Source organism: Genypterus blacodes, unplaced genomic scaffold, assembly GCF_046128005.1.
Source record: "Genypterus blacodes isolate CSIRO-AG114 ecotype Tasmania unplaced genomic scaffold, CSIRO-AGI_Gbla_v1 ptg000052l_1, whole genome shotgun sequence".
Classification (NCBI taxonomy): Eukaryota; Metazoa; Chordata; class Actinopteri; order Ophidiiformes; family Ophidiidae; genus Genypterus; species Genypterus blacodes.
Window position 1 is genome coordinate 4,857,501 of NW_027466864.1, and position 14,164 is coordinate 4,871,664.

At 47.9% G+C, this 14,164-nt stretch overlaps 1 protein-coding gene across 2 annotated transcripts in view; it reads right to left on the reverse strand.

Annotated features, from left to right (window-relative positions):
* The window catches only part of mtmr11 (myotubularin related protein 11), a 24,902-nt gene extending 11,638 nt beyond the window's left edge, over nucleotides 1-13,264 (reverse strand). The window contains exons 1-6 of one of the 2 annotated variants that reach the window (XM_076150390.1): nucleotides 12,681-13,264; nucleotides 6,101-6,170; nucleotides 1,932-2,068; nucleotides 1,747-1,816; nucleotides 604-743; nucleotides 1-12 (exon numbers count right to left, since the gene is read on the reverse strand). The exon at nucleotides 1-12 is cut by the window's left edge and continues 73 nt beyond it. In XM_076150390.1, coding sequence (XP_076006505.1) covers nucleotides 1-12; nucleotides 604-743; nucleotides 1,747-1,816; nucleotides 1,932-2,068; nucleotides 6,101-6,170; nucleotides 12,681-12,737 — 486 coding nt within the window. In that variant the 5' untranslated portion in view covers nucleotides 12,738-13,264. Of the gene's footprint in view, nucleotides 13-603; nucleotides 744-1,746; nucleotides 1,817-1,931; nucleotides 2,069-6,100; nucleotides 6,171-10,237; nucleotides 10,420-12,680 lie in introns of those variants that run through there. The other variant, XM_076150391.1, reaches the window with a different exon arrangement.
* Between the last annotated feature and the right edge of the window lie 900 nt (nucleotides 13,265-14,164).

Here is a 14,164-nt window from a genome sequence, read left to right on the forward strand (position 1 = left end):
GGTGTAGGTTATCTGAGGAGGGACAACAACAACAGAGAGGCCATCAACATGACAAAGGTCGTCAGCAAGAACAAGAGGCCTAGATCTGAGCCAACACACACACACACACACACACACACAGAGAGAGAGACACACACACACACACACACACACACACACACACACACACACACACACAGACACAAACACACAGACACACAGTCACACACACACACACACACACACACACACACACACACACACACACACACACACGGGGGCCTTTAATTGCGTGTATATCTGCAGGGATGCAAATGAACAAATGTCAAAGCGAAATTGGAGCCATAAAAACCTGGGGGGAGGGGAAATAAATACTGAACTATAACCGAAGATTGTAAAAAGAACACGGAATGAAATCCATAAAAGTTCATTTAAAAGGCTGAGTGATGAAGTCTGCTAGCTCCCGTCTCTGTGGCAACAAAGAGACCCATCAAAGTTAATCACCTGCAATGTCTTCTTTGCTACGGCCCATCAGGGACCGCCTGTAATTCACGGTGTGTGAGACCGAGCCGCGCCTTAAACGAGATCCATATATTCTGGGAAACGAAGCGACGGAACACGCACCTCTAAAACCTGAGTGTCGGGCGTGAGGCGGTCGAACAGGAAGCAGACGACTCGCAGGTCCCTGCAGTACAGCACCAGCTCCTCCGGGGTGAACTTCAGGGAGGAGTTGGGCGTCACCAGCTTGGTCCTGGACGGTCCCACTGCAAACGCACGACACAACACAAGACAACAGCCTCTAATTAATCACAGATTTAAAGAGGCTGGTTTTGGATGGAGTCCAACGGGCCGGGAGCCAAAGAGCCCCGAGTAGCTTTTCATTAAGTTCACAGGAGAGCCTGGAGAGATCTGAGGGAGAGTCGCTCGTTAATCCTGATCTCAGACGCGCGTTTTTATTACTGAAACGGTCACAGCAGTTTGGTGCTAATGTGCCACTTCAAGCCCCCAGAGAGACAAATTAAGGATCGTACAGGCAACTGAGTCTGAAATGAGATTAAACATAATTACATTAACTATGCAAACTAGCAGGGAACTTGTTAAGTGAGCAGGAAGTCATTTATCATTTCTACAGTTTGAAACCACAGTCATGCAGGCTTGTTGCTGCGTTCACACTTCCAGATAATCGAGTCGTCTTTGGGTCACATCCCCCCTCCCTGTAGGGGAGGTTGATCTGGGCCTCACACTGATCTCAAATCATCACGTTTCATATCAATATTTACAATCCAGTCCAGCCCAGCGTCCTGTTGTTCAAAGGGGAACACCGAGGACACACACTGGACAGGAAAGGCAGGTAGCCAATGTGGAGCCGAGGAGGCCGAAGTGGAAAAATCCCACCGTGCTCCAGACTGACACACACTACGTCACTCCGGACACATTTCATTTCTTCTTCTTTGTTTTTTTCCAAGCCAGCTGGCCGAGCGAATCGCTGCTCTTTGATATCCAACGTGTTTGTTTACTCCGAAGTCACGTTTGGGCTGGGTCTGATCTCGTGAGATTTTGTGAGATTTCAGGTTTTGGGATCGTGGATGATTCTGTTAGTGTGTGGAAGTTGTTGTTGTTGTTGTTGTTGTGTGTATCTGACAAGTTCAACATCTCAGAGGCTTTGACAATCCTGCAGTGTGAGCTCAGCCTAACTGGTTCAGTGTGGTGTTAATGGTCTGATGTCACAGAAAGTGAGTGACAGCGTGGATTTAAAGTTTTACGTACCGGCCACAACTTTCTCTATGGATGCCAAAGCCACATCATGGTCTCCTAAGAGCACCGGGTCAGCGTTGTCCTGCATCATGAATGATATCAAGGGGAAAACAGAAAACAATGGTTGAACATTCAGAACATCGGAGGTGAAAATTGTTCAAACTCAAATGTTGTGAGAAAAGAGGAAGTGTCCTCACGTCAGGTTTGGGGCTGTCCTGAGGGACGAAGGCCACTCTGAAGTGAGTACAGAAGAGGGTTCCTGACAGCCAGCCTCTTCCTTCTCTGGCAGTCAACTTCTTCCTCACCAGCACAGCCCGCTGAAGTACACACTCACCTGGGGACAAGGGAGAGAAGAGGATGAAGAGGAACTCTGGGGCACATTCACACATTATCTGAGCGGCTGACACACACACACACACACACACACACACACACACACACACACACACACACACACACTACTACCAAGAGAGTCTGTAAAAATCCACTAAGGAAAAAGTGAGCCAAGCAGCTGGCCGATGTGTGAAATGTGGGGGAGGTGTTTAGAAGAAGAGAGGGAGGATGAAGACTTGTGCCTTCTGAGCCTCCCACATCACATTAACCGCTACTGTGTTCAACCAAAGAAGTGTTTACAGCATCTAGAGTGCAGATCTGCTGATTCACAGGCTGATTTCACTTCACGGCTGAGGAGAGAGGGAAGAAACCGTCCTATTCCACCAAATATGAGAGCTGAAAGGAAGGTCGAGTGAGACAGCAGGAGGTGCTGCCTTCAATCAGGTGTGGGAGGATTCATGTCAGAGTGTCAGAGGAGGAGGAGGAGATCACTACTGTGCAGCCTGAGAGAGGAGCTACGGCTCATGGAGATAATCAATAGGAGGCTTTACTTCCCTGAGCTCCACCTCTGCACATTCAGCTTTATTATTGTTTAACATACTCTATATGTGCCGGCTCACTGATCTAGTGTCGCTGTTGGGTCGAGGATTCCCATGGCTGGATAAGTAGAGAGGAATGTTGAAGAGGCGTGCAGAATTCCAGCACATTGCTTCCAAAAACAAACATTTTCACTCAGGAAAAACACACACACACACACACACACACACACACACACACACACACACACACACACACACACACACAGCAGTGAGGCAGCACATTTATAACCGTCTCCCCCCGGAAGACAAAGCCTTTGCCAACTAGACGGTGGGTTGCCATGCCAACAGAATCCGGGGATAGAGTGGAGGTGGAGAAAAAAAAAGAAAAAAAGAAAAGGCCTGTTTGTCCGTGACAGCAAAGTGTTTGTCCTGACGCACGCAGAGACAAACGTGTTGATATTCAGTCATGAGAGCCGGAGACAGACGGGGAGACAGACGGGGAGACAGACGGGGAGACAGACAGGGAGACAGACAGGGAGACACTGCTGCTTCCTCCAACACTGGAATAACACTCAGAGAAATCAGTGAATTCCTCCGCAGCCCCACGTGGAGGCAACGACTCTGAGCTGAAACCACTGTGGGCAGAGTCGCCGGGTCGAGTCCCAACGTCTCCAACTCCTTACTTTAATGGATGCTTTGGGGGGGATAGCGGGGCAAAAACAGGAAAACAGTCATTTAATACGTGAAACGCTTTGTTTACGCTGCGGGGAGAGAAGGAGGAAGTGAGGCTGCAGTCACAACAAAGGCTTTTGCTCCCAACGCCATAATTTGCACGGATTGCACAAGAAGCAGAAGCAGAGAGAGGGAGAGGGAGAGGGAGGGAGAGAGAGAGAGAGAGAGAGAGAGAGAGAGAGAGAGAGAGAGAGAGAGAGAGAGAGAGAGAGAGAGAGAGAGAGAGAGAGGGAGAGGGAGAGAGAGAGAGAGAGAGAGAGAGAGAGAGAGGGAGAGGGATTTTCATTACGGCCTGGTAGAGGCGGCAGCATGAACCCTGACAGTTGAAGTCTTTGGGCGCGCCCTGTGATTATGTCTCAGCTTCCAAAAACAAAAAAAGAGAAAAACCCAAGGTTGGACTTATCAATCAAACTCCTCGACCACACGCAGGACGGAGCGGCGGCGGCGGCGCTTTAAGATGCCGAGCACGGAGCACAAATGACCCCTTGTTGACAACTCGTCTTTCAAGGGACGCGACGTGACTTCGCATGCTTGGTTTTTAAAGTCTCCCCAGGGTGCCACAGGGCCCGGAACATTCCTGTAGCCTGAAAATGGGAGGAGGGGAGGAGGAGGGGACGGAGGAAACAGACAGTTCTCGTCCTTCTGCCTCCATCTGCACGCTTTGATGAGAGAGAGTTTGTCCAAGCAGCAGGTTAAGTAGCAGACGGCACAGAGAAGGTGGAAGGTGTTTAGATAGCTCTTACTAAAATAAGTAAGTTCTTCTTCTACAAAACACTTTGCTTAGCTTCTAAAATAGCTGGGCTGAATCAAATGCACGTGTGTGTATGTAGTGTATATGTGTCTCCTTCCCCTTTTGACTTGGATGTGAAGAAGGGAACCACGTGAGGGAACGGCCTGAGAACACACAGCTAAGCGTGATCAGAACCACATGGTCTTAGGCACCGTTTTATTTGTTTTCCTGCACGTTTGTTCCTCATTTTCAGCTGGGATGCGTGCAGAGAAAAAGCTTCCTTGCCTCCTCGACCCATGAGGGAGGAGAGTGGAGGGCCGAGGAGTCGTCGTCTAGACAGACAATGTCTTGTACGTAACGTAATTCCAACTGAGATCGCGAACGCAAAGCCAACGCAGCACACACAATGAACTCTTCCATCTCTTGTCCGTCTCTCAGCGGGTCCAGCAGATGACTGACAAGCTTTAAATCCTGCTGTAACCCAAGACGGTGGACAGAGGGGATTGTGAAGTTGCTCTAAAGGGGGTCCGGGCCGCTTTGCATTGTGTGTGAACGCACCGGCGTAGCCCCTCCGTCACTGGCAGCATTGAACAGGTACATGATCTACCTATGGCTGCTTTCGCCGCCCTGACCCGTCTGCCCTCCCGCGGCCCGGCTCCGTTTCTGCGGTCCTGTGTCCCGCTGTCACCCGAGAACACGGAGGCCTGAACACACCGATAAAGATCCAACCGCGAGCGCACACAGACACACACAAACACACACAGACGCTCAGTCACAGCACACATTTCAGTTACTTCTACCCATCCATCCTCTACGCCCGCTAATGCTATTCAGGGTCGTAGGGGTGCTGGAGCCGAGCCCAGAGGTCGTTGGGGAGAGAGAGAGAGACCGAGAGAGAGACCGAGAGACAGAGAGAGAGACAGGTAATGTAATGTGAGTCCTTTTTCTTGGCGCAGGAATACTGAGCGTCTGCGAAAGTGAACGTGTTCTCACAAACCGTCTCCACACTTATTCTGCAGGAAGGTAACCACAGTAACGGATGGATTTCCCTTCCCCCGAAACCCAAATCTGTCTTAAGAACAATTAAATGCCAAAAATAACATCAAAGGCCACATTTATAGCTCATAATAACAAACTTAGTTTAACTCACAAAGGAGCTACTGTGGGCCACAGGAGGAGAGCGGGACAGAGCTGCACATCTGCCCTCTGTCTGCACATCTGTCTCAACACAACCTGGCTTCTCACGGACAGATGTGCTGCTAATCTGCCTGGAAATGATGCGGAGATGGAAATGTAAGAGCGAGGAACAGAGAGCTGAGAGAAGGAGTTAAGACAAGACGACGACTCAGGGTGAAATGTTAAGAGCTAAGAATAGGAGCTCTGCGTGTGTGTGTGTGTGTGTCGTCAGGGTCCAGCAGAGTTTGGAAAGTATTCCATAAAAACACACAGCTGGAAAACTAATAAGACCGTCTGAGAGAATGATATGAGGAAGGAAGTGTGTGTGTGTGTTTGTGACGAGTTCATGTCCAGACATCAGAATGTGAGTGTGTGTGAGAGTTAGGAAAGAACGGAGAGGCTACTAATGAGCTGGAGGTGAGCTGAATGTGAAGAGACACACACACACACGCACACCCACACGCACACGCACACACACACACACACACACACACACGCACACGCACACGCACACGCACACGCACACGCACACGCACACGCACACACACACACACACACACACACACACTGATACGCAGCGCTCCAGATTAGCTCGTCTCAGATCAGAGTCCTCTGGTCTGCAGGAATGAAAAGCTCCTGGCACAGAGTGTTGCTGCTGCTGACGCGTGAATATGAACGAGCCAGGCCGAGGGAAATCACCCACAATGCAGCAGAAGCAGCAGTAGGAATCTGCAGCAGTGTAACATCCAGCAGATTACAAACCTGCTGGGCTAAACTCTAAAAGGGATTTTCAGGGGTCGTAGGTCAGCATTTTGACTGGTTGACCTTTGCACACAGGAAGGAAGCGTGTTCTTACCTGGTAGGCAGCGCAGCCCGAACACGTCTCGACTCCTCGCGTTCACACCGCTCTGACTCAGCATCCTCTCCTGTTGGGGGGAACAGTTGTGGTTGAAGTGTGAAAGATACTAAACAGAGATCAGACCGGGTGAGTGTATGAATCAATATGGAGGTCGCGTTCATGACCTCCAACAAGGAGATTACATGTTCACTAGCATGTGTTTGATTGTAGGCAGGATTAATAAAAAACCTATAAACTGATATTGACAGAACTCGGAGGAACGATGTGTTCTAACCCAGAGAAGAGCCGGGTACATTGTAGTGGCAAACTAGATCTAGATCCAGATCCAGACCCAGACCAAGACCAAGACCAGGACCCAGACCCAGATCCAGATCCAGACCCAGACCCAGAGGGAGAGCCAAAAGAAAGAGTTTCCACCCACGTCTTCTGCAAACTTCAATTTAAGGAACTGGCAAGAATAGAATCAGATTTGACAACTCCAGTCTTGAACCCTTTACTGGCAGTTCTGCTCAGTTAGTTTCCAACTTCCCCACACATAGATCGCTCATCACTAAGCGTGCATTAAATCCAATAATTCAATAACAATGACTGAGCCACTTCAGAGTGCAGCCTTGGTTCTGAATCTTGCTCAGATCTACATGCCGTTCTCAGGACTGGGCAGGGCAGGGCGGGGGTGCCACAGGTAGGAGAAGGGGGCTGGACTCCGGCATGTTATTACAACAAAGACACATTTTTCCCAGACTTGGACGGCCTCGGTGCCTGCATGAAGCTCTAACGAGATCCTTCAAAAGAGGCGTAGACTAAACAACATTAGCACACAGTCGGAGTCAACTTTGGTCTGGTTGACTACATTCGTATGGCTGCAGCTCGGCCCTCGTCTCTCATCAAAGCCTCGCTCGTCTCAGCGTATTCGTTTCAAAGACGAAAGACGACACAATGCTCTGCGATTCTGAGTTTGTTCCTGCAGTTCCTTTTCCCGTGATCGCCACCGTGTCTCGCGTCCTTCCGTCTGCTCTGCAGGCTCGATCCAAACCCAGAACCACAGAGGTTACTAGAACCACACTGCAAGCTAATAGCACATGTGGATCCACTTAACTCTGCTACTTACCCCCCTTACGCCCCTCCTCCTCCTCCTGTGAGAGCCGTTTACATTTATCGGCTAGAAATCCCACAATATGCCAAGGCGTGGTATGTGAACGGGCGATATGATTACACAGGTGGTGAAGGAGCTTTGAAGCAGCAGCAGAAAGAGAGAGAGAAAAGCCCTGAGCTGACATCCAAGACTACTATCCAACTATACATCGCAGAGGCTAAAACGTCTTTCTCAGCAATTTCCAGGCAGAAGTTGGTCCACAATGAAACTATTCATCATTAGGTTTAATTTTAGGCCCGGGCTTTATCACACCGGCCTGGTATTTCTTCCGAGTCAGCACGGGTGTGTGAACAATAATGAGGAATCCACTCAGCAGCAGCCTGTGTTGTGCTGCACTAACACTTTCACAATGTGCTGAATTCAGTGCTGCAATCTCATGTAAAGCCCAGACTGGCAGCCTGTGGTCCTCTAATAAAGCACACCAGCGTTTACACAAAGAGGGACCTTTGCTCCTTGAAAGAGTAGTAGAGGCTCACTTACTCACCACCACCGCTTGTTTTCTTTACAAGTAAAAGGGTTCGGTTGTTTGAATGCCTCACACATTCTGCTGTTTCTTGCCGACATGAGTTTGAGGTCATAGACGTCGTCCCGATCGTCCTAATCCTAACTCTGTACTCCTCCCATAGAGACTTACATGTTCAAAACTAGGCCTTCAGCAGAGTTACAGCTTCAACGAGTTTAATGGCCAAAACTAGGAAGGCTATTTGAGGCAGGACCCTAAAACTTTACAAGACTTTGCTTCTTCGTGCCAGAGCATTGTTCATTTTGTTTCCATTTGGCTTTAAACATCTCATACTTTCCCTCCATCAACACCCACAGAGAAACCCACAGCCGGATTCCTTCTCCCCCCTCTAAGGACATCAGACTCTATTCTGATCCTGGTTTGTTGTTGTTTTCCTAAGTTCATTGGCTCTGTGCTCTGAAGGTCGACAACACTGGCAGACTTGCTCCTCAGCAGAGAAGGTGACTGCTACCAATACAGGGTGGGTTATGTCCACGGTGTGATGGGGGTGAGGTGAGAGGAGGTCGCCTGGGTCAGAGAGTGAAAGCTTGATTTGTAGGCTAAAGGAGTGTGGTAGAGATTGAGCCGCACGCCTTTGGATGGGAAAGGCAGTCGTCCCTCTGTGACATTCAATCCCATGTTATGACTCTGCAGGTAAACAGGTGTGTGTGATAAGGAAAGTGGAGTGAGATAATGTCTAGACAAAAACTTCAAAGATACTCTGGCTAAAGTGAGGCTGTCCTCAAGTTTCTGAGTAGCATAGCACGCTCCAGGGGCCTTGTGTTTCAGCCCACGTTTCACTTTTGCTTCGTGGCGTGACCCTGGAGTCCCCACTCTGTCACCTTCGTTGCCTCTTTGTCTCGCCCCCCCTGTGCCGCCTCTCTGCCCCCCTCTCCACTCCCTCTTTCTCTTCAGGGACCGAGGCCAAGGCCTATTGCAGTTTCCATTGCTCATGGCTTCCCCTCGCCGCTGCGGCCAGGCTTCTGCAGTAAACCCATGTGTTCCTTGGGTTTGGAACATACCTCCCTCTCCCTCCCATGGAACGGGCCAAACTCACGAGTAAGGAGAGTGAACATGAAATCACCAGTTTTCATCTCTCTCTAGTTTACGTGTATGAAAACTAAAAACGGACAAAGCGGTGAAACAACATCCCTCGTTTGAAGGCTAACTTTGTTCTCAAGGTTGCTTTGTATTTTCTCTTTAGCACAGTCTTTCCAACTACAAACAACACTGAATTATTTCAGGACAGGGACAGTGCTGTCCCATAGCCACAGAAGCCTCATATTGTAGATATTTAGTTTCGGTTGTTAAGAGGAACAAGACAGAGGCTGCATTTGGAGGCGAGTGAGTTATGTTCTCCTTGGGGCTTGTGAAATAAGCATTAGCTTTTAGCCGCTGTGTGTTCACTGTACTTTAAGGGTCAGAGTCCGTTTATTTGTTTTGTGCTTTTCATTTCCTCTGATGAATGGAAGCAGTCATGCCCCGCATTGTGAACGGGCTGGAGGAGAAACGAGGATATGATGTAGGGGTGATAAACAGGGCTGACTTTGAAGTACGTCCCTCTGAAGCTGGGGAGACACTGTACCGAGTTTAACCCCGACTCCAACGGGATTCGATCGTGCCTGATCTGACCTCAATTCAAGTCTGATCGGATGTGTGGAAAGATCTGTTCGTGAAGCGATCTGATCTGATTTCCTGTCCGTCTGGAGTCCAGTTTGTTTGGCCTCTTCTTTTTTGAGGAGTCAGCTGTGGTGCTTGAATAAATCTTGATAGGAAATAACAATGGACCGTGTGAACAAGCAGCATCGTGGCTCATCAGACCGTACGGTGCCAGAATAGAAACAAGGTACTTTGCACGCACCGAACAGGAGCTTCGATTGTTTAGTTACCACAGCGTACAAGGAAAAGGAACTCTCTACATATTCAGTTGAACAGTTTAAGCACACGTCTAAATGTTTGTCATATCATGTCGGTGTTGACATTTCAAGAATAGTCTCTATTAGAAACTGAAACTATTTTTTGCTTCCGACCCTTATTCTAGACGCAAACTAACCACATTCCTTTTCTAACACACCTGAAATGCTGAAACAGATGTTCAACAGAAACACAAGGCCCCGACATTAAACAGAATAGTGAACTGAGATCAGAAAGCCCAAAGGCAAAGCAGCGAGAGGGAAACAAAGCCGTCAAAGCAAGCTGCAGTTCACAGAGGAATGTGATTCTCAGAGGAAATCTATCCAGCGCCCAGACGCATATTAAACCATCTCATAACTCCGGCACAGGCTACACAACCTGACTTAGGCATATATGGCAAAATTGCACATGAATGTTTCATGAAGAAGGAATCATGGTGGTTAATATTTAATGCAAACTTTTTACATCCCTTCAGTCTGAATGGGAAACTTCTAACCCCCATTCTGGGAAAAGCCTTCATCCATTAGCAGGAATGTCTCCGTTTCTTTCTTAATTTCTTACTCACAATGTTTCCATCGCGGTTGCTTTGGCGAGGGAACCTTTACAGCCTGGCCATCCTTCATTATAACACCGCTACTCTAGAGTCCAGATACAACAAATGGATAGTTAACAGGCGGTTTTAATGATATCCCCTCTGAATGATACCCTACTTAACATATTTCCATCCTTATTATCCCTTCCTGTTAGTGCTCTTATGTGCGGTGCTGAGGGATGTTTGTGTCGTGACTCGTGACACATTGTGGTGTCGATACGGAAAGGTTCAACGGTCATCTGAAGCCAGAGTACCAGGCTTGTGAAAGACCCTCGCAAGTCAACAAATGCTCTACAAATAGCAATGTGCCGGCACAAAGCGTCCTCCTCTCGGTCTCTGTGGTTCATCTGTGTCTCTTAAAGCTCCTATTTTCATTAAATGTGCGGCACTGCAGAGCGAGAGCCTTGCCTAAATAGCTTTTAACAGTGAACGTTCTCTGTGGCTCGTTATCTTCTCTTGTTTAAAATGCAATTTGTGTTCTAACAGTCACTATCTCTGACAGTTCGGCTCTCATGAGAAAGGTTATCACAGTGGCAGCACACACTCTGACAGACAAGCCCCTCTTCAGAACAAACCCCTTTCCCAGTGAATAGTGCCCCTGGTTAATTATCATCCAACGGCAGATCGATACGACCCTCCAACAGGGACGTAAATCTGTTCAAGCGCGAAGAAATGCTCATTGTTGTGCTCTGTTCCGGTGGTTGAAGCTTCTGTAGCTCAATGGCTGCTACTGAACATGACGTCTGGGTCCTGAGGGAGCGGGTGGGAGCCTATGTACTGTTTTGGCCCGTTCCTATCAAGCCTGGATCTGTAGCCCCTCTGAATAGGGCTCAGATGAATCCTGCTCTGGCATTTTCCCTTCTGTGGAGCTTTGTGCTGTGAGCCTTTCATGCTGGCTGCTTCAAAAGCAGGCTGGGCCATGCAGGGGGAGCCTGGGTTTCCTGCTGCCATGTGTGCTTGCCCATCCTTATTTACTATTGTTTACATTATACCTCTTGGATCCACGGTCCACACGTGTCCAGTAAAATAGAAAGATGCAAAAACCAAAGCCTCTGTGCCCGAAATCCAGCCTTGGATTGGACTCAGCAGGCTTAACACACATGCTCTTAGAAGTGAAACCCGAGAGAGTGTGTGGGCGGACTACGCATATATCATCTACTACACAGCCTACCACCATTCCACCTTCCATTTCTCCATTTCTCAGGAACTGCCACATTGCTCATCCCGGGCCATTTGGATCCCAGGGGTGAGGGCTGTGATGAATTCAGCACGTCTCATTCCGAGGTAATCAAATTCAAAAGCCCCCCCCCCACACACACACACACACACCCCACACCCCAACTGCTGCTGCCATGGAGACAGCCAGATGTTGTGCTATGCACATCGCCCACCCCCCCTCAGCCCACTCCACATGCAAGCAGCGCCCGAGGGTAGAGTAAAGAGGCATCTGTTAGCGTTTCCCCTGCGGCTGCTGAAAATAACCAGGGAGATTGAAAAAGCCAGGCAACACAAAGACACAAAGCCAGCAGCCCAGAGGAACGCGCCATTCTGAGCAGATTCACACGGCTGTACATGCTGCTTTGTGGCGTCCATCACCCTATCAAGTCCCCCTGGCCTCCGTCCTCTCCTATATCACAGGACCGGGACAGTACCTTTGTGATTGTCTCAAGTGCAGTAGCCCAGGGATGTGATCTCCGACATTTCAGAGCAACTCGACAGTTTAATCACAAATGCTCTGTGCACAATTCTCCAGAGGGAGAAAAACCCCAAACCCCATCAGGTCTCCACCGTTTGTCTGGAAGATTCACCGAGCCTTCACTGAACCTTGCATGCAGTCAGTGATCCCATCCAGAAAGGTGACATTATGTATCTTCTGCTGTCCAGACAGGAGGGAAGACAGAGCCCAATGTCCCCGGAGCAGCAATAACACACAACAGCACAACAACCTCACATAGGGGTTTTCTGCTGAAGGACCACAGGCTTCCATTTCAGCTGCAACCTACCTGAAGCCACCATGTTAGTTATAAGTCTGTATGGTAAATAATGGGTAAAGTTTGCAGGCTTCAGGGTGTTTACTCATCCAGTGTGAGGAGTGTGGCTGTGTTACAACAGATCTGTGATAGATTTATTATCCTATGTTTGATCTGTGGACCTTTGGCTACTGTTAGATAAGACGTGGAGCTGTGATGTATGTTAAAAGGACAAAGACAGGAGGTGGAATAGCTTTTTAAAACACAGATAAACAACCAAATGTAGACGAATTGTTGTGTTTCAGGAGCGAAACTGCCATTATTGTGAATACTAAAGCGTTAGAGAGGTCTAAATGAACTGCCCGCTGTTAACACCGTGTAAACACGGTAGAAACAGCGGATTTTTGAGTCAAAACAAGTTGAGAGGTTAATAAATATAACCTTACCTTAATATCAGGGAGCATCTGTCTCACTTTGAACGTGGTTTTGGATCCTGTCAACATTTTCACGGCAGCTAAACTCGACTTAGACGGAGGAATTTCAGCGAAACAAAACGCCAAACAAAGAAATGAAATGTGTTTGGTGTTATTCGAGGCGAAATGGCGGAAGGTTTGAAGCCATTAGAAGCCAAATAAGCGGTGGAAAGATGGATGAGGGGTCCGGCGCGGCTTAGCCTGTGTCACCGGCACACACAGCGGAGGTGCTCGGTCTGGACAAGCAAACTAGTTTCGCTCTTTTCATCGCTGACAGCATCCGAGTGCCGAGCCAAAAACGCGCACAGCCTGCTGGAAATCCACCGGCAGCCCGAAAACTATTATTATTCACTTAGTCACAACTAACGGAACGATGTGTTCATCGTTGCCGCTGCTTTCTATTTGTTTATTCCTTCGCCATAGTGAAACACACACATACACACACACACGCTGGCGAAAACCCCAAGTGCAGCATCGGAGTCTCTTAAAGGGCCAGTACATGTGGAGAATCCCACTGCGAGGTCTCTTTATTTCCCCTCAGAGGAAGTTGGCACCGCGAGAGGATAGTTGGAATTCCCGACTTCACAAAACCCACTGAACTCAGCATAATCCTTGTATCCACGCATCTAGCTGCTCCGTCTCCACATAAAACAGAGCACAGAGGTCATGTTGTGTGTCAGCAGGATGGCGGTAATTCCCACCTTCACGAAACGCCTCGAACTCACCACCAACAATACGCCGAAACGCTAAATTAAAACTTTTCATGAAGTTATTTGTTTCATATTCAGTTTAGTTTTAATACGTAATCAAATAATAGTATCAAAGCTTAAAAAAACGTTAAAAATCCTACATTATAACTACCACAGAATACATTCAGCTGGTGGGGGAACAAGATTGGTTGAATGATGTGATTTCGCTCGTTATGAAATATGAGCTATTTCTAAAAACCCCGATGTCAGCATTTTAACCGGATGTTGGCGAGTTCATATGATCTCGGTTTAAAGCTGTAAAACTGGGAAGTACTTTTACAGTTGGTGTCAATTCTTACTGACAACCTATAAAGACTGAAAGCTCTGTTGTCTGATCAAGCAGTTCATGCCAATCATCAATATGTGTTATTGTTGTTGTTACTCTGTTTACTCTATTAAAGCTAGCTGTCCACATGAACTATATCTTTGACCTCTCCGACACTCACATTCACACTTAAGGGCAAATTAGAGTTCAAAAGTGTGAAAAATGGCCGCAAATCACCTCATCAAATATAGAAATCTAAATCTAATCACATATTCTGAATTTGATTGATTGCTTGGCTTTTAAAATGTTAAACCGTTTAAACGTAATAAGTAATGCAAATGTTCTTAAAATGAATGAGTCCAGCCTGCTTTGCATAATGAGAAAGTCAAGGCAAATGAAAGCTAAGTGTTGAGAATTGAGGCAAGGAGCTGAATGAGTCATCC